General features: G+C 40.3%; 1 protein-coding gene across 2 annotated transcripts in view; it reads left to right on the top strand.

Annotated features, from left to right (window-relative positions):
* The window catches only part of PIP4K2A (phosphatidylinositol-5-phosphate 4-kinase type 2 alpha), a 199,203-nt gene that overhangs the window by 151,258 nt on the left and 24,343 nt on the right, over positions 1–23,602 (top strand). For both annotated transcript variants that reach the window (XM_034760282.1, XM_034760283.1), the window contains 2 exons: positions 2,935–3,081; positions 7,942–7,980. In XM_034760282.1, coding sequence (XP_034616173.1) covers positions 2,935–3,081; positions 7,942–7,980 — 186 coding nt within the window. The remainder of the gene's footprint in view (positions 1–2,934; positions 3,082–7,941; positions 7,981–23,602) is intronic.

The raw sequence follows: 23,602 nt of genomic DNA on the forward strand, positions 1-23,602 counted from the left end.
ACTGCTGGCAGTGGCACTTAAAAATCAAGATTGGATGTTTTTCTAAAATTTATCTATAGGAATTATTAGGGGGAAGTTTAGTGGCCTGTGTTATACAGAAGCTCAGACTACATGGGAGAAAGACCCCATTGCACCAATGCGTTATGGCACTCACCTGGGCGGTGGGAAGACCTGTTTTCAAATCTCCACCTGATTTGGAGCAGGGACTTGAATCCAGATTTCCCACAGTCCAGTTGAATGGCATAACTACCAGACTATTGGATATTTGTGGGCAGTCTTTCTCAGACTCTTCTGCTGAAGCAGTTACACTTTCTATAAATAATTAAATATTAATTTGGCGGCATGCGAGCTGATTTTCAGGGGCACTCACACTGCCGGGGTCCTGGCCACCAGTATGGGGGGCTCCGCATTTTAATTTAATTTTAAATGAAGCTTCTTAAACATTTTTAAAACCTTATTTACTTTACATACAGTTTAGTTATATATTATAGACTTATAGAAAGAGACCTTCTAAAAATGTTAAAATGTATTACTGGCACGCAAAACCCTAATTTAGAGTGAATAAATGAAGACTCAGCACATCACTTCTGAAAGGTTGCTGACCCCTGATCTAGAAAATGTTTTTATGAACACAACTCCCAACCTGCTAAAGCACAGATATATGACATTAGCCTTTACAATATGTATTGGGCACATAATGATGAACATAACACAACAATAGAAGATGCTGCTTGATAATGGGGACTTGACTTTTAAATATGCTAAAGTTTTCTATTACCTCAATTTTAGTATTTCTAATGTTAATTTGTGGTGCTAAAATCTGGAAGATACCAGGTTTGTGTGTAACAGAGATCTATTTGTGGCTAAAATGAGTGATATGCCCAGTATTAGGTGTAGCATGCATACACAGCTAATGACAATCCTGTAATCAACAATTTTTCCTCTATAACTCAGGACCTTTGATCAAGTGGATACAGAATTTGAGATATTAGACACTGTGCACTGATTAAATCAACTTTTGAGCTTTTATCTTCAGTCTTCTTGTACTGTTTGGCACGTAAAGTGATTCAGTTCCTTAGTCATTGTTCAGCTCATAGTAAGTTTCCAGCTCTGCTGTTTCCCTATTTTCCTTCAGTTTTTGCTGGACAGGATTGTGTTCAAGATCATTTTGAAAGTTAACTAAAATTTTAATGTAAACAGAATTTTTCTTTAGTGTCTCCAAAACCTAATATCAAGTTAGGGAGAATGAGTGAGAGACATTCCCTAGATTTTAGCAGAGCACTCAGGAATTGGAAAATCTGCAGAGCTCCACTAGAGAGACACCAATCTGTATGGCCTTGTTGATTTGAAATCTGATAAGAACTTTCCTAGAAAACTGCACTTAAATGTGCTTCTTATTAGAAATATGCTAACATAATTTCAAATCTAATTGTAGTTTGAATTTGAGAATTTTCAAATGGCTTAAACTGCTATATTTTAGGCTATGTCTACACTATCACTTATGTTGGCAAAACTTATATTGCTCAGGGATGTGAAAAAACACACCCCTGAGCGACACAAGTTTCACTGGCGTAGTGTGCACAGCGCTATGTTGGTGGGAGAGCTTCTCCCAGCAACATAGCTGCTGCCGTTCTTTGAAGTAGTCAACGGTAGAACTCTCTCCCGTTGGCATAAAGCAGCTATATGAGCGATCTTACAGCAGCACAGCTGCATCGGTACAGCTGTAAGCTCGATAGTGTAGACATGGCCATAGAAAAGTGGTGTAAAATCAACTGCATTTCAAAAGACCATGCTCTGACAACCATGATTATTTTGTTACGAAAAGCAGAGGCTTTAGCTTTCACTGAACACTACTCAACTGTAGCTGTTTCTGCTTTTAGTAGAATCTTTTGGTAGCATTTTGGTTCCCCATCTATAAGGATTTTTTTGTTTGTTTAGGCCCTTCTGAGACTTATATGGGAATAAGATAGAGAGGAACACTATCAGTTCCTTTTCTTTTGTCTCATACAAACTGGCCTAACTTTCTTCTTATCTTTTTTCTAGGCAATAGGAGGGAGGTATTTGAATTTATGTTTGGATTACTCTAGTTTGGATACTTGATAATATATTTTCACAATAAATTATCATTCCTTCTTAAATAACTTTTTTCTCGATGAATTCTGTATTTTTATGCTTCCTTGAATACTGTTTCTACAATATTTGTAATTACTAGTTGGAAGGCAGGTGATATCAGAACTGGTGGAGCACCCTGTGTCTGTAGGGTGACAAGTTCTCTTCAGGGGTAATATTCCATCTGTGAAGGAACATGGGCAGATGAAATGTTATCTAAATAAAAAAACACATGTATTCGACATTTTTTTCTGCTTGCTAGAAGTGGATTGTGTAATCCTGAGGTGCCGACTTAACATGGGAACTAGCACAAAGGAATTGAGAGATACTATTTGTTTTTTATATACACGGTAAGAATACACTATGCTAAACAAGTATTGGGAATATTGTACCAAAGTATCTACAGACTAAAGGCAAAATGCGGTACAACAGAGAATAAACAAAGTGGGGTAGTGTTTGAAAGGACAATTTCTCCTTTGTGTGAGATCAACTTGTGCTGATTTTGGACTAATAAAACACAGTGTTGTCAACTAACACAAAAAGAGTCTACCCTATTCTGAAAAGCCAAGGAAACTGAATGTTATAAGGAATGCTGTTTAATATAAAAAGGATTTTGTTTTTGATACTGGTCTACAAGTATAGTAACCTTTTTAAAGGTTTGCCTATGACAGTGATTTTTGTGTGGATGCAGTGTGTTTGGAGACTTGGTTTTTCAATGGTTTGTGTATCCACCCACAACATACATGCTGTATATGTATGTGTCTCTCTGGATCTGAGTTTTTTAAGAGTTTTATTAATTTCTTTTTTTTCTTCTGTCCTTTGCAGTATATCGTGGAGTGTCATGGGATTACGCTTCTTCCCCAGTTTTTTGGCATGTACCGGCTTACCGTTGATGGAGTTGAGATATATATGATTGTAACAAGAAATGTGTTCAGCCATCGTTTGTCTGTTTATAGAAAATATGATTTAAAGGTAAGAAATAACTTTGGATATAAATAATTGTTAAAGTAGTTAAAATCGCTAAAGTAAATATTAACTATTCTGTTGAGCGTTTTAGATGTTGGTTGTTGCAAAGCACAATCAAATCTATTAAATGAATATTGTTCAGAAGTTATGTTGGTTACTTCTAAAATAAAGAAAATGTGTGGTTAGCTAAACCGGAAAACATTTTTATACAAGTAACGCCATTTAAGCTGTATCATGCATGCTTTAAGGGAAGTGGTTTAGCAGAGTATGTTTGCTAAATGTAACTAATTGTTAATGGCTGAAACTAAAAACTACTGTGAAAATGTAATAATAATAATGTTGGCCTTCTGTTTCCGATACTCCCTTGATCAACTTTGTGGGGGGCCACTGCTTATTTTGAAAAGGGCTTTTTGTAACATTTTAAGAGATGTAATTTACTAACACCACTTAAACATTTTTCAAATAGAAATATCTATCACTTGTATAGTTTTCACAGTAATAGTTCTTTTGATATTTAAAATAAATTAAGGTAGAAACTTTTGGTGCCTGGTACCTCTACCAGATATGTTTCACCTGTTCTCTAAAATGTTTGGCTACTATTGCTAATTCAGCCAATATTTAATATATAATACTTAAAATGAATTGCCCAAATGTATTTTTCAATCTCTTTTCATAAGAGATTTGTTTTAAATTTCCTTCCCAAAGTCTCGCCTTATATTTCTAAATATTATTTATAGTAAATGTCATTCTTCTTTTGAGTGCTTGCTTATGTCGATTCCATTCTAGGTGTGCACGCGCCCATGTGTGCAATCGTCGGATATTTTTGTCGTGGTGGAATCCATAGGGCCAGCTGTGGCACCCCCTTGAGTACCACGCTCACGCACTGATATATCAGGCGCCGCCAGCCCTGTGCCCTCTCAGTTCCTTCTTATCGCCCGTGGTGGTTAGTCTGCGCGCCTGTCCTTGCTTAGCAAGGGCCAGCGTTTTTTTCCTCCTTTGGACTTTGTGCCTTAAGGCCTTGTATGTAGTTGATTCTTCAATAGTTAGTGTTAAGTACCTGTTCGGTGTTTAGTTGTTAGTAATTAGAGTCCCAGCAGGGACTTTGCCCCTGGCAGGGTATGCCCCAGTCTCTGGGGTTCAAGCCCTGCAGAGACTGTAACAGGCCAATCCCTATTAGTGACCCCTATGGCAGCTGTCTCAAGTGCTTGGGGGAGCACACGTAAAAGACAAGGGCCATATCTGCAAAAGCTTTTGGCCCCGCATTCGACTTAGGGCCCTCCTGATGGAGTCTGCCCTCCACCTGGCCTCTGAGCCATCTCGGCATGATTTGCTGAGCACTTCGGCATCGGAGCAAAGTGCATGCCCGGCACCAAGTTCCATTCTGTGCCATTCCTTGTCGCCGGTACCGAAGAAGGAGGCCAGGAAGGAACCGAGAGGGTATAGGGCCAGCAATTCCTGAAATACCAACCCATGGGCACAGCACTCAAGGGGGCACCATAGCTGACCCTACAGATGCTGCTAAGGCAAAAATCTCCAACGACCGCACCCGTGAGTGCGCATACACCTAGAATGGAATGGACATGAACAACACATCTCGAAGAACAGCAGATATAAAAGGTGGGTAACTATTTTTTCAACACATTTGACTACATAAGTATGTCTGCAAGCTTATTCAAAGATTGTTACTTAGTTCTGTATATTACTGAGAGAAGTGTCATACTGCATAATGCATCGTCCCTTACACCCCCTCCTATTGCAGACAAATAGCTACCTAGAAAAGATGTCACTTGGATGTTTCGTCCAAGCTTGATTTCTCAGAACTGACTAACTGTTGTTCAAGAACTGGCTCATCAGTGTCTAGCATTATGGCCTCTGTGGGAGAGAGTAAAACATGAGAAGAGATTACAAGGGGGAGAATGGGAATACTTCTTAATTGTGCTATGGATGCGCTCTCTCTCTCAAATGGAGATGCACATTCATGCTGCCCTTTAGCCCATCTTAAGTTAATCAACTGACACATGCCATATCTTGATCAGCCAAGATACGGGAGTTTGTACTTAACCAAAAGCACACACGTATTGGGAGCCCTCCAAAGATATTTTAAAGAATGAGTCAGTAATCTATTGGTGGAATTAGAGATGAATAATTTATAAAAGATTTAGAGGAGGGTTCAATTTAGATAAGCATCCAAAAGTCCAGATGCTTAACCAATGATCTTTGATCAGTTCAAAATAGATTTTATTATAAGATTTCCAATACTTCTTGACTTGACCATGTTTGAAATACTAAAGGAAATGCTCACCTAATTTTATATTCTTGTCTTGGTTAAAACTTGGAACTACAGAGGCATTTCAAGTTAGAGGCCATTACTCATTTTATTTGAGCTGGTTTGCTCATCTGTAACTATCACCTTCCTTGTCAAACCAGTAGTTGGAATGCCTCCCTCTCTCATGACTCACCAAGTTTGTCTAATTTTAGACAAAACGCTCTCAGTTATGGGTAAGGGTTAGGGTTGACATGCAGTCAACATGTGCCATAATCAGTTTTGTGCCAAAAATGGGGACTTTGGCTTGTTTGTGTGCTGCTTGGTTATTTAATATTATGTATACGTATTATGGGACTGGTGTTTCTTCTTTGATTTATTGCATTTTTAAGTGTTTGTAGTGTTACCTAGAGTGCTCCGATAGGAACCTCCTCCTGTTGTATAAATGTGTCGTTTATTTGTATTGCAGTAGCATGTGGACACCCTAGTTTTATACAAATTCAATATACAAACACATAACAAAAAGAAATCCAAAGAAAAATTCAGTCACATTTCGCATTTCTATAAATTTGTCCAGCTGAAGGAGGAGAGGCCAAAAGTACCTTGGTGGTGATGGAAAAATTCTTGTTTCAGAGGTTAGGTTTATTCATCAGGATGAACTTTCACCAGACAGATTTATAATGACATTGGACATAGTAGTAGTAGAGAGAAAATAATCATTGTTTTCTAACTTTGTTTAATATTACAGTGCTTGCAAAGTCTATGGGAGCAGAGTTCACTGTAGTAGCTGAAAGTTTTCAAGACACACCAGTTTAGAATTTACACTTCTGTTTTTCTGCCTTGGGTTACAAGGAACATCTAAGATTACTATAGCTAAAAGAGCTTAGAGACAAGGGGTGGGATTTTCAAAAGTACTCAGCATTGGCCTAACTCTGTTCCTGTTGAAATTAGTGGTAAAACTCCCATTAACATCTGTTGGAGCAGTTAGGCCAACACTGAGTGCTTTTGAAAACTGACCCCAAACATTTGGTGTAAAAAATTTTTCAGTTTGATTACTTCATGCATTTGACCACATTCTGTATATAGTCAGTGTCCCCAGTTGTTTGTGAATGCCTTTTGCACAGCAAGAGGGAAAAGACAAATATTTTTTTATAAGTAAGAAAGTGTGATTGTAAAATCACAAAAATTGTCAAGATTAAGAGGCAAGGGCAGTACCTAAAACTACATTTAATTGATACTGTTGCAGTGAGTTTGATTTCAAGTGTCCCTCTAACTTTAGCTTTTACAAATTTTCATTTTTTATTTGTTTGGTTCTTAACTGACCTTTCTTTCTGACAGGTAGCCCCTGAAAATGGATGGGAGTGATATGACACAGAACACACAATAAAATATGTGTAACTAACTAATTCAAAGGGCCTTTTTTCACTATTTTGGCAACTTATGATGTTGTGTAATGAAATCCCTGCTGAGTTGCCATATAATATAGCTAAAGGCCACTGTCCATACATCTGTTTTACGCATCCAGCTCCCCAGATATCTCTCCAGATAAAACATTGAAGTATTTGGATTTAAAATGTGTGTAGAGAAATGTAAGGCTATGAATTTTTAGGATCACTAGAGATAGTGTCCTCCTTTTCAGCATTTCTCCACACTGCATCCACAATGCAACAAAAATATAGCCAGTGAATGCTTTATAGATCTTGTGGGGCTGTTGTCTGCATGCTGTAGAAACACATTAATTATTTATTGTTATCCTTATCATTATTTTTTTCCCGCATTGCCTACTGTGTGGGGGGGTACATTCAGAAGGACAATCCTTGATCCAAGGAGCTCACAATCCAGGGAACATCCCTTTTTTGTCACTTGCTGCTTATTCAGAATGCACAAGCATGTTTGCTCACTAGTTTAAGCAAAGACAATTTTAAAACGGCATTCAAAACCCTTTAATCAAACATAGTTAAATCCCACTGGTAAAGTCTTGATAAAACCACTGCTGATCCTATATTCTTTTGCTTTTCTTTTTAGCTTTAGAGCCCCTCTAATTTTATATTTCATAGTACTGCTGTAGGGTGCTTTCATTGCTTTTGTTTGTACTTTCTAATATTTTAAATACTACACAGTAATTTATTTTGTAAAGCATCCTGCATGTCTTAGCGAAGTGTGTTAAAATAAAATAGTATCATTATTATCATGTATTCTCCATCCCATAACGACACAGCAATATAGGCATACAAAACTTAGAAATCTATCAAAGAAAATGAGCCTCCCAGATGTTGTCTTACTAAGATGCAGTAGGATGAGATCTGAGGAGAGAAAACACAACAGGAAGAAGAGAGTGGCTGTAGAACGCTCAGTGATTTAAACATACTTCCTCCCCTTCATGTGTGTCATCCTCTATCCTCTTCAGAGTATTGCAGCAGGCCAAACTACCTGAGCTGTGTGTGGCAAAATAGCCACTTTACCACATCTCTGCCTAACAGTCCTCAAGTTCAGGACATAGTTTTGCCAACCCATTCTGTGCCCAGTTCTGGTCCATTATCTTAAAAGTTTTAAATTTATTTCCTGTTACGTGCACATTTTTAGATCCAGTCTTTCTGTTTCAGGGCTCTACTGTGGCTAGAGAAGCCAGTGACAAAGAAAAGGTATGGTGAATTTGCATTTCTTGTCCAGTTACTTAGCTGCTAACCCGTTTTAGGACGAGTATGATTGGTGCTCTTGTGCACCTAACCTTTCTTTCACCTTCTGTTGTTCTACTGCTCTTTCCTCCTCTTTTCTCAACTCTGCTTCATCTACTGTTCTGTAGTGAGATTGTGACATCAGAGGTAAGTGAACTAATCCACCTCTTCTCCACCTATCCTCCCTTTTTCCACTCCTCTTCCCAGCTCCTCCTGTTCCTACCATGTGAAAAGCTTATTGTTGTGACTGTGGTATCAGAAAGTTTTCTCTTGCTTCCTTCCCTCTTTTTTTCTTGCCACTTTTCATGCTGTAGCCTTATGGATAATCCATTTTATTTGATAGAAATGACATCCTTTCTAGTGTGAGTGTAACATTGAGACAAATTTTGAAATGTGGGCACCTCGGCATTACAAGTAAAGCCTGTATGTGTGTGTGGAAGCTGGATAGCTGCAATCCTGTGACAGACTTGTTTGCATATGCAGTTATGGCTGTTACCCACAGGACAGGTTCCCACTCCTTTTTTGTGGGTACAAGTTAGGAATCAGCTACTGAAAATGTTTCTCTAAAAGTAAGATCTCCACTCTGTAGTCTCTCTCTCTGTCAATGTCTTCTCAATTCTTTTGGGCACTTCAGTCTTCTTGGTTTTAAAATAAACTTAATTCTTAAATCTTTTTTTTAATTACAAAACAAAATTTTGATCCACATTTTATTAATGGTTTCACATCTGTAATCAAATGCCCTGATTGAATAATAGATATAGGAGCAATTGTTGCAGGTATATACAGGAAACTGAATATTCCACTATATATTATATATGACCTAGTAAATTGATTCCTAGCTATTTGAATTTCAAAATACTGGAAAAGATTAAGACTGCAGTCTGCTTATTTTCTTGTTTTCATATGTAAGCTCTGAACTTCCCCTTCTCCCAGTTGTAAGGAATTCCTGAATTATATCACTGTGTGGGATCACATAGCAGCGTGGGGTCAAAGACCCTGTTTTGCTTTGTCCCAGGACCCACTTTGGTATTTTGTTTAAATGGAGCATTAGTTACGGTGTCCTCTCTGGGCTTTGGAGCCCTCCTGTGTAAATCACACTGACGGCACTGATGAGTTGGATACAGACGTGATCAACTGCTGTAGCGGTGAAAGCTACTAACAGCACGTTGTGACTCAAATAAAGGCTTTTGTTTTAGACCCATGAGAAACTCTCTGCTAAGTATTATTTTTCTCTCCCTTCCAAGAGGAAATGACTGGACAATTCAGATCCTCATGCATTTTCTTTCAGCATCATCCATCTAGCCGCTCCCAAATGTGAATTGGAATCATCATGACAGCCAATATCTGCATTTATCTCCCTTCTGCAGGAGATCCCTCAAGACCACAGTTTGAACTGTCTTTATTTTTCTGGTCTATTTTTATTTTTATAGCATAACCACTCGTGTTTTCAAACCTTAGTGATTTAACCCTCCACTGTTTTGGAATGGCAGCTAATGCACAGTGAAGACATCTGCTATCAGCACTGTGATAATTTAATATAAATGCAAACAACCACAACATCCCAGTATGTTAAAATAATATAAAATCTGACAATATCAAGGATATTCAGATTTCAATGGAGTCTAACTTTGAGTGTCCTCGTGTTGTAGAAAGTCTGTAGAATATTGGTATACATCACATGGGGGAACATATCCTGTTGGTACAAATACAGTTAGTATCTGTTAGGACTCTCAGAAACACTAAGTATTGACCTAACTTTGCTCCCACTGAAGTCAATGGTAATTGATATTAATGGAAGTAGAATTAGACCATTGCTGAGCAATTTCAAAAATCCCGCCAATAATCCTTATTTTAACATAGGGTGTAATCCTGGCCCCTCGGAAGTCTGTCATAAAACTCTCATTGATTTCAGTAACACCAGGATTTCATCGTTAATTTCTAATAGTTTTTCCTTCTTTAATGGTAACCTGAAAAATACAAATAAAAATGCTGCCAAAAAACCTACAGTTTAACATTTAAATGGCTGAAATTGTATTTTTTGAAAAAGGAATCTGATTTGTCGATTTTAGATCAAAGCAGGCCTAGTGTTGCAGCCAATTCAGTGGGTGTTGTGAGCAGAGAGATCCTGCAGCATCAGGGCCTGAGATCAAATATTCTGCAGCTACGATACCCTCAAAGGCAATGTGATGCACCGATAAAATGACAGGTTAGCACTCTGTGTAGATTTTAAAAAATAATTGACAGGGCTCAGGCAGTATCTAAGCTTCGGAGAAAGAACAGCATTTCTTGGATCCATTTAAAAAAAAGTTTGTTTTGCAAACGGTTCTGATCAATGGAAAAATTTCATTTTTATTTTGTTTTACGTTACTCTTTTTTCTATGAACACTGGAGTCTGCCTGAGCTGTGTCAATTTAAAAGGGCCAGGAGAGTATACTGCAATCTTCTATCGATCTTTACCATAGAGTTTTACAGGATCCAAATCACTGTGGTATCTAGATACAGTATCTTCTGCTTCATGCATTAATGTCCTGCAGTGTTTTAACCCAAAGTAATTTTATTCATATGTAAAGGTTACTATTTAAAGTGCAATCTTTTAAATCTCTGAATGTGTTTTACACAAAATATTTGTTTTCTATCTTTAAGTAGAGTAGTAGAATCTGGATTATATGTGGGTGAACCCCAGGTGTGTATGGAATCCAGAAGGATTGTGAGGTTGACCTATGTGGATCCTATTGCAGGGTCAAAGCCTGGGTGTAGTATAAAGATTATATTGGCATGAGTTCATGACGGCTGTATTACTTTGAGTGAAAAATGTAAACATTGCACAACATTACTTATTTTCTGTTTTGCCACAAAATAGAAGGTATGTTAGAAAAAATTTTCTAATGATGCTGAGCGGGGAAGGAAACAAATGTTTGGTGATGTCAGATGCTTCTTTAAGAGAGCTAACTAAAAATGACCCCTTTTAAAAACTAAATTTACATCCACATTTTCAAAGGTTGCATCTTCGGTAGGAGTAGTCTCAAACTACTCTTGAAACATGTAGAAGTGTCTGAAAAATTATAGTTTAAAAAGAAAAGTGAGCCATTTTTAGTTAGTTCTTGTGGAAGCCTCTGACATCACCAAAATGTCTCCCTCTCCTGTTAAGTATCTTTAAAGAAATTGCTTAACTGATTCAACCAAAAAATAAAAGCATCTCACACCTTATCTGGTGTGGTAACTTATTTGCCAAGTTTTATCCTGATGCTAATTAAAATCACCTTCTGCAGTAGTAAAGCCCTGAAATTACATTCAGAATGAAAGACTCACAATTAATAATGTATTCTTAATCCATCCATAGATATTGTATCTGAGCAACAAGGAAGTATTAGAGAGAGGGAAGAGTCTTTTGTGGTGAAGACTTAGGGCTAAGAAGTCAGGTCTTGCTACAGATTTATTATGTGACCTTTAGGAAGTCACCTAAGCCAAAATTTTCAAATGATTTTTAAAGATAGGCTCCTAAATTCACATTGAAGCACTCAAATGAGGAGCCTGAGTTTGAGAGTTGCTGAGCACTAACAGCTCCCATTGAAATAATTTTGTGCAATTTCAATAGGAACTCTAGGTCAACATCATTCAGAACCGGGTGTGTTCAGCACTTCTGAAAATCAGGAGAGCTAGGTGCTTAATAGGGAGTCAAAATTTTAGACACTCTAGCTCAAAAATGTTGACCAAAATGGTGGTGATGCTCAATATCTTTTTCTGTACATCTTTCTTCAGCAATTACAATACCTGTAAGTAAGAGGTAATCTGTTATGCCAAGAATTTTAATGCACCAGGAAAGTAATAAATCAGTAAGAAAAGCATATTCAATCTCTGTCTCTGATTTTCTACTGTAAAATAGTCCTCATGAGTCAAAAATTATTTTTTTCTGGAAGAGGGACCAACTGGAATGACTAATTATTGACAACTTTATTGCTTTCTGCACCATTCTCAATTTTTCTTTCATTTGACTTGTCACACCTGTTTAATCTCCTGATGTGTTAATGTTGTTATTTTAAATATTTTGTGATCCAATCATATCCCTTAGATTTCACCTTGACACACAATTTTTGTGATTTATATTAGGAGAAATATTTTAACAATAACACCATCACTTTCATGGCAACAGGTATAACATACATTTACAGATGTCTTGAATTTTAAAAGAACAGTACATTTCAACAATTGTCAGATTCTGACAGCTGCTGCTTACTTTTTTTATTCCTTAATTCTTTCTTTCTTTTAATAGAGGGCATTTCCTATTCATGCCTCGAACAGTTTTGCCCTCTCTAAGTGAGACAGGGATAATGTGGAACTCCCTGGTGGTCTCTCTCTTTCACAGCTGTGCTGCACTTCCAGTATGACATTAAATTAGTAATTATAGCTGAGTGTAGTACTTCTTACTTCTGACAGTCTGAGCGCACTGCCAGCAAGTGAGCTGCTCAGCAGGGAATTTGGAGAAGAAAAAGAAAACATAACTGGACTGTGTCCTTTTTCCTAAGGAGGTTGCAGTGATTATTTAAACATCCTATGTTCCATTCTTGCTAGACAACCTTCAAACAATATTAGAACTAGACGTTAATATGCATTTTTATGCTTAATCTTCTAAAATCACCATATCACTGCTTGAACTGATATATACTATTACTCATAAAACAGTAACTAGATCATGAAAGCATAAATGTACTAATTAAAATGACTATGGGTTTGCTTTAACCTAAGAACTTTTCCATTGATGCTGGTTTTGGGGGGGGGGGGGAAGTTGCTGTTGGCAGTTGTAGATGTTTCTCAGCTATTATTACTATTGGCAGTTCTAATTCAGTACAAAAAAGATTTGGTGATTCTTGGGAATTGTACGTGGCACCCATGCACAAGCAATTCTGAGGTTGGACACTTTACCTATTACAATTTGAGGGTTACATGAGAATTAATGTCTAGGTATTACAGTTACCCGTATATACTCATTCATTAGCCCGTTTGTTTATAAGCCAACCCCCCAAAATGGATAGGTAAAAATAGCAAAAACTGTATGATCCTTTCATAAGCCGACCCTATATTTTAGGGGTTGGAAAACTTTGGCTCCCGGCCCATCAGGGACGTTTTGTTTACTTGGAGCGTCTGCAGGCATGGAGCCCCTCAGCTTCCTGTGGCTGCGGTTCGCCGTTCTGAGGGGCTCCAGGCCTGCAGACGCTCCAGATAAACAAAGCGACAATGTATTAGATATTCAATTCAATGATTCCATAGAGTTTAAAATCATAAAATTTTGGTGTAGACCCGTTAATAAGCCAACCCCCGCTCTTTGATATTCGGCTTATGAACGAGTATATATGGTAAGTTATTACATCTAGAAATATCTTCCATGCCTGCTTTCCAGCATTTCTTTTGGACCCTTTAAATTACAACATATTATAATTAATGACTACTTTTATCTGGTTCCTGAGGCCACAGTTACAAATGAGATAGGAGGGACTGTAATATCAGATCTTTTTAGCACAATAGCTTAGCAGCAGAGTCTTATTCCGACTCTTCAATTAAAGGATATTTTTGTCTTTTGCAGTCAGTAGATGAATAGTTAAGGGGACTTCATCAAGTTCCAAAATTTGACCTACTTTTTTCATTATTTCAATTCAAAATCTTTATAATTCCATAATATTACTTATTTCATCTGAGGATTTCAGTGCTTTACAGACATTAATTAAGCCTCTCAACATACCTGAAGTATGTCTTAGACTCATTTTATAGATGGATACCAAATTGAGGCATGGTGAGGTTGTAATTTGCCCAGGGTGTCACAGTAAAGCAGTGGCAAAGTTACAATTAGAAATGAGTCCAGCCTCCCATTCCCCTACTCCAAAAACTAGATTACACTACCCTGTAAAATTTCTTTACAAAGCAAATTATTTAAAAAGTTTTTTGCTTAGACAGGTTTTTTTAAAAGCCTTATGCTGGGAGCCCAGCACTCATTTTGTGTGTGTGTGTGTGTGTGTGTACCTGTGCACAAAATAGCAAGAAAAATCAAGTTCAATATCAAGAGTTTATTTTCTTAAGTAAAAAAATGACTAAAAAAAATTTGAATTATATCTTTTTTATAAAATTTACAAAAGGAAAAGAAAAACTAGAAATTGCTATTATGACAATTACATACCCATGCCACTGGAATTCAGTCATTTGTTTAAAAAAATAAAAAATAGTAAAAGGAGAATATATAGAGCAAAGATTTGAAGCAAGTCTGGATATGCAGAATCTCCAAAACTATGCCTTCATTTTCATACAACAGAAGAGGTAGTGCTTATTTTTAAAACTCCAGAATGTTGTGAAGATGAAAATTCAAGGTAATTAAATGGTTACTCATAGCTTCAGAAATTCTAAAGTAATTAGAATGTAGTATATGATTTACTAAATCTAATACCTGTAAAATGTTCTAATGACTCGTTATTTGAATTAAAAATTAATAATCTTAAAGCCTGATCCAGCTAAGACTTGTGGACCTACTTGACTTTATGCATTGTGAAACTTCAGTGGGACTAATCACAGCAAAGTTAAACAAGTGCATAAGTCTTTACAGGACCACAGCCTTAGTTCTTGTTACTGTTGCAACTCAAAGCACAAATTAGAATATAGCATTTTTTTTCTAATATAGGGTGTAATTTTGTACTGGACCTCTAAGAGTCACAGCACAGAAGGCGCGATCAGGGGAAGACAGAACTAAAGTGACTTTAGGATGCCTTTTGTGGCCTTATTCTGGGATCTTCTGGTGACCAGTGTAGCCCCCAGCATAATTTAGGCAGCCCTTGGGGCTTGCCTACATTATGGTAATCCAAAGTAAACTGCATATGGCTGGAAATGCTGCCCAAAAACTTGGTAGTACTATGTCTTGGAGCCCCATCTTTCCCACCATTGGCCCCATCTGTGAGAGCCTGCTTTGCAGTGTTTGTGCCAGGGGAATTCTCCCCGACCAGATCCAGGGATTTTCTAGTCCTTTTACGCTGCCACAGCTGCTTCCAGGGGCCAGGCTGTGGAGGAAGAATCTTTCCCATTAATTTTAGCAGCATTTTTTCAGGAAAAAATTGTCCCTATCCAGCAATTTGATGTTGTTTTTTCCCCAGGGATGTAAAATTACTGAAGTCCATATTGATTTAAAATTTAAATTTAATATAAAATGGAATGAAACAGGTATTCTTTGAGTGCCAGTCCTTATCTGTATTCCACTGTGGGTTATGTATGTTCTCCATGCACATAGTCAGAGCATTCTTGCAAGAAGTGTCCATTGGTCCGTGCATATGTCCTTGCCCTCCTTCTGTTTCCAACCGAGGGCATAAATGGCGGAGGAAACCCACCAACTTTCCAGTTACTTTTTATTGCTGCATAGCTTGGATCGGAACCTCCAGTGTCTGTAGCTCTCCTTTGATTTCCTTGAATCTGAAATATTTCAAAGATTGCCATTAATGAATTTTGTATATAGTTCTTCATAGTTAATAGTTCTTCTTTGAGGAGCGTCTTTGTAGGTGCTCCACTTCAGGTGAATGTGCCCCTGCACCTTCGATCGGAGAGTTTCAGCAGCAGTGCTCGTCTGGGTCGTGCCTGCACTATCTCTGTCTCGCGCTGTTGTCAGCGCCTGTCTAGCACATGTGACCTGACCCCTCTCGATTCCTTTTCAACTGTCCTTGGCCTGAGACAGAGCTCCAAGCAGTGCAAAAACGGTTTCGAAGTGCTTAGAATAGCTTCTTAGAATAGTTTTAGTAGATTAGTTACGGTTACTTACCCTTTCTTTCCCCAGTTATTTTCTGTTAGAAAAAAATTATTTTCATACCTCTGTTTTTGCCTGTTAGGATAGTTACCATTCATCCATACGGCTGAACCGCCATAGTTCCAGTATGCCTGCTTCACCGGGCTTCCAGTGTTGCCATTCCTGCTGGGAGGTGATGCTGATGTTGGACTGACACGCTCAGTGTGTCTGCTGCTTAGGTGAGACACACATACCTCAGAAGTGCTCTCACTACAGCAACCTAAAGGCTTGAGCTAGAAAGGGCAGAGACTAGTGTCTCAAACCTATTCTCATGGAAAAGTCTCTGCACCTGGCATCTGATCCTGATCAGCAGACCCCCTCTGGACAAAGATCTCCAGACGAATGATCTTTTCCACACAAGAATGCTCATTCCTCCAAAAAGGCTCCAAGGAATCAATTTCTCCCTTGAAAGACCCAACAAAAAAGTAATAGTCTTCAGGTCATTCCCTACCCTTGGTACCAACCACACTGCGACTGAGTACATACGAGGTACTGGGATCCTCTGGTCCATGACAACCACTGACCTCAAGCAGTCAGACTCAGAGTGAAGAGGCAAACAAATAACCTCCTCCTCCACTATGGCACCAATGGAGCCAGATGCAGCACCAAGACACTTCCCACAGCCAATGGCGCCACCATCTATTTCAGTAGCACAAAGCGCTCAGAGGTCAGCACCAACACCCACACCTGCAGCAGTGTCATTGCACCAACCACTTCAGTGCTGAAACCAGCAGCACCACACCATTTCTTACAATGTAAGGATCTACTTGTCTCTTCGACACTGCAATCTCCACTATTCGGCACTGATGTCTCTCCAGTGCACATGGTACCATGCCAACCCACTTCACCACTGGCTCCTCCATTTTCTAATGAGGAGTTTGCCATTCCCATTCTAGTTTCCCATTCAAACTACTACACATTAGGCTCCACTGTGCAGACTAAATCTTTACACAGGATGGACACCCATTCCTGGTATGTTCACCCTTGTCTACCACCACTTATGCCCTTTCCCACGCCGTGGCCCTACTGGGACCCCCTGGGCAGCATACAGGGGACAATACCTTCGGCCCTTTAATTCCTACAGGGAGAGGATCAGGTCTCCCCCACCATGCTCAGTAGCGGCACCATCAGAACTCCCTGAGGAAAACAAGGAAGCCTTGGAACAGGAGACGATGCCCCCAGCCAACATTTCCTCTTCCTCCCCGGACGAGAACATAATGCCTCCACTGCCCAGAGCTGATGATGATTTCAAACACTTCCAGGAGCTGTTCAAGGGAATCATATTCTCTAGAGATCCCTCTAGAAGGTATCCCAGATTCACAACATAAACTACTAGATATTCTACACACCTCATCTGCTTCAAAAATAGCACTTCCTATAAATGACGTGCTGATGGAACCAGTCAGACGTACGGCAGACCCCAGCAACTATGCTGCCCACCTGTAAAAGTGGATAAAAAATACTGCATCCCCTCGAAGGGGATGGACTTTTTATTTTCTCACCCAGCAACAAACTTTCTAGTTGTTGATGCAGTCAATCAGCATAGTAAACAACATCCTTTCAGATCCACGCCACATGACAAAGAATGGAAGTGACTAGATCTTTTTGACCACAAGGCCTACTCATCAGCAACTCTGCAATTCTGGATTTCCAATTACGCTGCGTTGATGGCTAAATATGACCACTCAGATTATTCTAAATTCATTGACTTTATTGATTAGGTCCCAGAAGACAAAAGGGAACAATGCAAAACCATCATATCTGAGGGTCATCATCTCACCCTAACAGCCTTACAGGCATCCTTAGAGTAGCAGACATGGCAGCTTGCTCCACCGCCACTGTTCTAGTCATGCGCTGAGCGTCCTAGTTCCCCCTCTCTGGCTTCCCCAGGGAGGGGCAATCTACAGGGGAGGACCTCCCCTTTGATGGCCAAAAGCTGTTCACCCCAAAGATGGATGAGACCCTCCACACCTGGAAAGATTCTTGGGCAACCTTTCATACTTTGGGTATATATACACTTGCAATGAAAAAAGAACAGGATAGATACTATTCTTCCCAGTGCACAATATCTTCCCCCTACACACAACAACTGAGGCATTATGATACATAATGGCAGAGGTAGAGATCTCCAAGGCATCAACCACCTCCACTTCAGTTGTCTGTGTCCCAACAACCCTCCGCAAACAACAATTTTGAGGGTTTGATCAAAGGCCCAAACAACCTCCCCTCCATCTCAGAGAACCTCACTTACTGCACAGGGGGAGTAACTTCTCTTTTTAGCAGAGTTTGTCTAGCTATATTCCCTGCCCTGGGGAATTCCCCCACCCCTTATCCCCCCACATACCCTGTTATGGGTACTGGACTATGCCCAGAACTCCAGGTTTCAAAAATTGTGTGTCCTGCCCCCATTCCTTCTCAGTCAATGACACCTATCAGCACTGCTTGTACTATTTGTGGGAGGTACATGTCACAGCTAGGTGTAATATCTGCCACTCTTTCCTTACCCAAATCAATGAGGTGCAGGAACTGTGGCTTAGAAAGCACTTCATGGAGAAGGCCATGAAGTCATAGTCTCGCCCAGGGACCTCCCGCACTACATCAGCCTGAAGTGATACAGCATGCACCTTCCACCATAAAGTTCGACTCTGGTGTAAGGGAGTCCAGACCCACAGACCCCCTCATCAGGGTCTCGTTGGGAAGGCAGAGAACACTTGCACAAGCATAAAAGCAGGTCTCCCTTTAAGTCTGCTTTGAAGATGACTTATACAGCTCTGCCTTAATTAAGAAAATCCGCTCATTCAACCCATAGGATTTAGGATATACTAAGTCCCAGGGTCATGACTCTTAAGCCTATAAAACCAGGGCTCTATCTGCCAGTTCCACTGGTACTGTCCAAATCAAAAAGTTGGGAATCTGTCAGTTTTAGCACAATCAGAATTTCAACCACTGGTGGTACTGTCATTGTCTCATGCACCAGCCACACATCATCTCTCCTCCAGTTCCTTCAGCATGAACGGGAGTTCAGATACATATGCTACACCGGAAGACGTCCTGCCTCTTCCTGAGCCTCAGTTTCCCCAATCATCAGGACTTTCTCTCACTACAGAGATTTTGCCTCCCCACAGGATGTTACCTGTGACAGAAGCCTGGCCCCTCTTACATCTACCACTGTACCTTTCCTCCATCAGAACCATCATACCACCATTGGATTCGGACCCTTTTTTCTCTTTCTTATGAGAATCCAAACCACCACGATCTCCTCCTCCAAGAAATGTTAGTCCACACAGGAGATCCAGAGCCTCTTGGTACCAACCTCCACCTCAGTATTTATCTCGGGACCAGTGGTACAGCATGTTTTGCGGACCTCCACAGCCCACTTCTGACCCTGCTCACTGACCATACTGGGGAACGTGGTATCCCTATGCCAGATATACAGAGCCCATGCATTTTGCCAGGGAGTCACTCCACCATTTCCCTCTGAGAGAGCGGTCAGAGTTTTCTCCTGACCTCAAGGAGGAGGAGGACTGCAAACTGGTTTCGCCAGTTACCGACAAGATTGTCTTAATCTCCTGATGACCCAGTCACCCTGACAACCATAAACAATTTCAAGATGTATTGCTCAGGGTGCCAGAGGAACTCCAGATTTCCCTAGAGGAGATCCAGGACCCTCATTCCTGCAATCCACTGGGTCCAGTCAAATAGCACTTTCAGTTAATGAAGTTAGTCTAGAATCTGCTAGAGTGGGCTGGCATACACCAGCCACATGTGCACCTGCCCCCAAGAGGGCAGATAAATGCTACTACATTTCAGCCAAGGGAATGGAATTTCACTTTACCCACCCTGTGCTGAACTCTGGTCATCCTGGCTGTCATGGAGAGATCTAGACAACAGTCTCCTAAATCCACTACTTCTGACGAGGAAGCTAAATGTTTAGACTTGTTAGGAAGAAAGGTCTGCACATCTACTTGCCTTCAGTTTTGTATAGTGAATTATCAAGTGCTGTTGGCTAAGTACAACTATCTAAACTATTTCAAATTCACAGACTTCGTAGAAAAGATACCACAGCAGCATAGCTAACTTCCAAGCTCTTATTCAAGAGGACAAGCTGGTGCCCAGAACTACTTCAATCAGCGATTGATGCACCAGATACATCATCTAAGACAGCGGCAATGGCCATTGTGATGCACCTTGAGTCATGGCTACATGGGATTTCCCACAGAGGTCTAAAATAGGAGGACTTGCCCTTCAGTGAAACCCACCTTTTCAGTGAGAAGACAGATGAGTCCTTAGGTACTTTCAAGGACTCCAGGACCATCTTCCTCTCACTGGGAATATGTACACCTGTCCCAAAGAGGAAATATCACAGGTAGCCTTACAAACCTAGACTGGCAACTCAACAGTTTTATCACCAACAATCTTACAACCTTCCTCGTAAGAGACAATGTGTATAGAAGCATCATTTCTCTCCACCTCACATGTCTGCAGCATCATCTCAAGCCCAACCCCTGGCCAAAAGATATTTTGAATAGGAGTTTGATACGTGCAAACCATTGATGGTGCCACCTCTATCCAATCACCACATATACTTCAGGGGTCATTTAGCACTCTGTTTCCAAAACTAAAGTGCTACACAGTGTGATGGGGTTCCCGGGGTGCAACCTGAACAATGGGACCCTGAGCCCTCCAAAACCGACCAACCTAGGTTGCCTATCATACTGATGCTGATGTCAAGCTACAAACCTCTGGCAGGTACTTCACTTATAGCGACATCCACAGGCAGGGACACACCCAACTGAGTGACATGAATGACCTCCCAGCCTCTTATGAACCAACAATAGAGAAGCGCCAGCCAATTCCCTCTAGCTCCCCAGTCTTGCACCCCAGGACTGTACCGTCCTACACTATTCAAGGCTCCCTTGGGCAGTGCAAGTTTATTAAGTTGGTTGCCACTCCCCGAGTGTGGAGTGGACACACACTAACCTATGTAAACTGATCTGAGATTTCCTAAGCACTTCAACCAAAACACACTGTTTTAGGTAAAATATAAAACATATTTATCAGCTACACAAAGATAGATTTTAAGTGATTATAAGTGGTAAGCATAAATGTCAGAGATAGTTACTTAAAAAAATGAAAAGTAAACATGCATTCTAAATCCTAAACTTGTCGTCTAAGTAAGAATTGAATCAAACAATGTCTCACCCTGACAGATGGTACAAGCAGGTTACAGTTCTTCAATACATAGGCTGGCCCTACCCTTCCCCAATTCAGAGTCTTTGTCCTCCAGATGTTCTTCCAAATATTAAGTTGGGGAGGGGGAAGAGAGGCCAAGTAATGTCATTTCCCCTCTTTTATATTGTCTTCCAGCTTGCTGGAAAGATCTTTGATGTGATGTGGGGATCAGGTAGTCTCCATTGATAAAGCAGTTTCCATTGCATATGTGCTCTCTCTGAGGTCTCTGGGATGGCTGTTGGGAGAGTGCATTCCCTTTAATGGGCCATCAGCACATGTCTGGCTGGTCCTTTGTTGCAACTGAAAGGTTGACTGTGGGCGTCCTCAACCTCACAACATATTTCAGTAACACATACAGCAATGCTTCATAATTTCATCGTATAATTATACAATCCAACAGGATATTAATGTTCAACAGATCAAGACTTTTAAAATGATACCTCACAAGTCATGCTTTGCACAAAACATATCATAATTATGACAGTGGTGAATATGGGGGTTTCAGTCACAACAAAAAATGACCTGATAGACCAAGTTATGCACAACCCTCAAGCTCCAATCAGAACTTGTCTTTCCTTCCTGGGGCACATGGCTTCATGCACTTACATTACCCTTTCACCAGACGCCACCTTTGTTACCTTCAGGCATGGCTCTAAACAGCGTACTGACCAACCAAAAAAAGCATGAATACCATAAGGACAGTTCCTTCTTGAGTAACATCATCTTTAATATGGTGGAAGGATCCTCATCAGGTATGTGTGGGCATTCCCTTCCTATGTCCATCACTGGACAAGATGATAATTACAGATGCCTACCTTTTAGGCTGGGGAGCCCACATTGACAGTCATACAGCACAGCGTACTTGGACACCCCAAGAGGTCAGGATGCACATCTGTGTTCTGGAACTTTGGGCACGCTGAGAAACTCACAATGCCTTTCTGCAATTTATCTGATTCCCCCATGACCTGTAATGTCAGACTATATGAAAACTCTCTTTTACATCAACAAACAAGGAGGGGTGAGATCCATCCCTCTGTGTGTAGAAGCAGTCACCCTGAGGAATTGGTATATTAGGAATCTAATCACCTTGTCAGCAGCTTACTTTCCAGGAATTCAGAATGTGTTGGCAGACACCCTTAGCAGGCATTTCACCATCGATCACAAATGGGAGTTGCACAATTCAGTAGTGAATAGCATCTTCACTCAATGTGGGACCCCCAACTGAGATCTGTTCACCTCCCAAAAGAACAAGAAATGTGTAACATATACTGTTCAAGAGAAGCTCTAGGACATCAAGATAATGCTCTCCTCCTCCCCTGGTCAGACTGTCTGAACGATGCCTTTCCTCCCTTACTGCTGCCACCTCTGGTCTTATGGAAAAGTTGTCATGACAAGGCACGAGTCATCCTCATCGCCCCCAATAGGCCCTGACAATTTTGGTTCGCAAATGTCATCTTGTCCCCCAATCAGCACCCAGTCCTTTCCCAATTATCTTGACCCAGGAGAAGAGCAGGATCGAGCCTCCCTGCCCCAAAACACTTCTGACTTGGTTTTTGGATGGACATCAACCCTAGAAGGTTCCTGCTCTGAGGATATACAAAGCATTTTTAAAAGAGTCTACTAGGAAATGCTATTCAGCCAAGTGGAAACGTTTTTCCATTTGGGTACAGCAAAAACGCACATCTCCTGCGTCAGCAGATATTCCTCCTATTTTGGACTGTTGTCTTTCTCTCAAAGTTACTCCCTTAGTTTTATACGAGTCCACCTGGCAGCAATCAGTCTGTACCATCCATCATCAGATGGTTATTAAATTTTCACTCGCCCATTGACTAACAGATTCTTGAAGGGCCTAATCAGAACCTTCCCACCAAGAAGGAAGCCTACTCCTCGCTGGACTTGAACCTTGTACTTTCAGCACTCACTAAGTGTTCCTTCAGACCACTAGCTGCACCCTGTCTCATCTGTTGATGAAAGTTGAATTCCTTGTGGCCATCACCTCAGCCAGCAGGGTAGGTCAGTTGAGAGCACTAATGAAGGATCTGCCATACACTGTATTCCATAAGGACAGTCTCTTCATGACTACATTCAAAATTCACCCCCAAGGTAATTTCAGAATTTCCCATAAACCAATTAGTCCACTTACCTGTGTTTTTCTGAAACTGAGACTTAATTCCCCAGACATACAAAGTGCTCTTGCCTTCTAACTGCAAAGGACAATACCAGTCAGAAAATCACATAGACTGTTTCTCAGTATAGCAGAATGAGTCCGAGATCAAACTATATCCTCCCAGGTTATCTCTAAATGAAGCTCAGGCTGTATCCTTCTCTCTTGCCAGTTGTCACATCTTTCTTTCCTTTATGGGGTAAGGGCTTATTCTACAAGATACTCCTGAGAGAATTTTGTGCCAAAAAAAATAAAAATTATGCATACAATATTTTAAAATTCTGCAAATTTTATTTGTCAATAAATAAATGTGGCTCCAGCATGACTGTGGGCAGTGCAGGCCATTGGCTGCATTGAGGTGGGAGATCACCCTGAAGCCCCAACCT

The sequence above is a fragment of the Trachemys scripta genome, chromosome 2 (assembly GCF_013100865.1).
Source record: "Trachemys scripta elegans isolate TJP31775 chromosome 2, CAS_Tse_1.0, whole genome shotgun sequence".
NCBI lineage: Eukaryota > Metazoa > Chordata > Testudines > Emydidae > Trachemys > Trachemys scripta.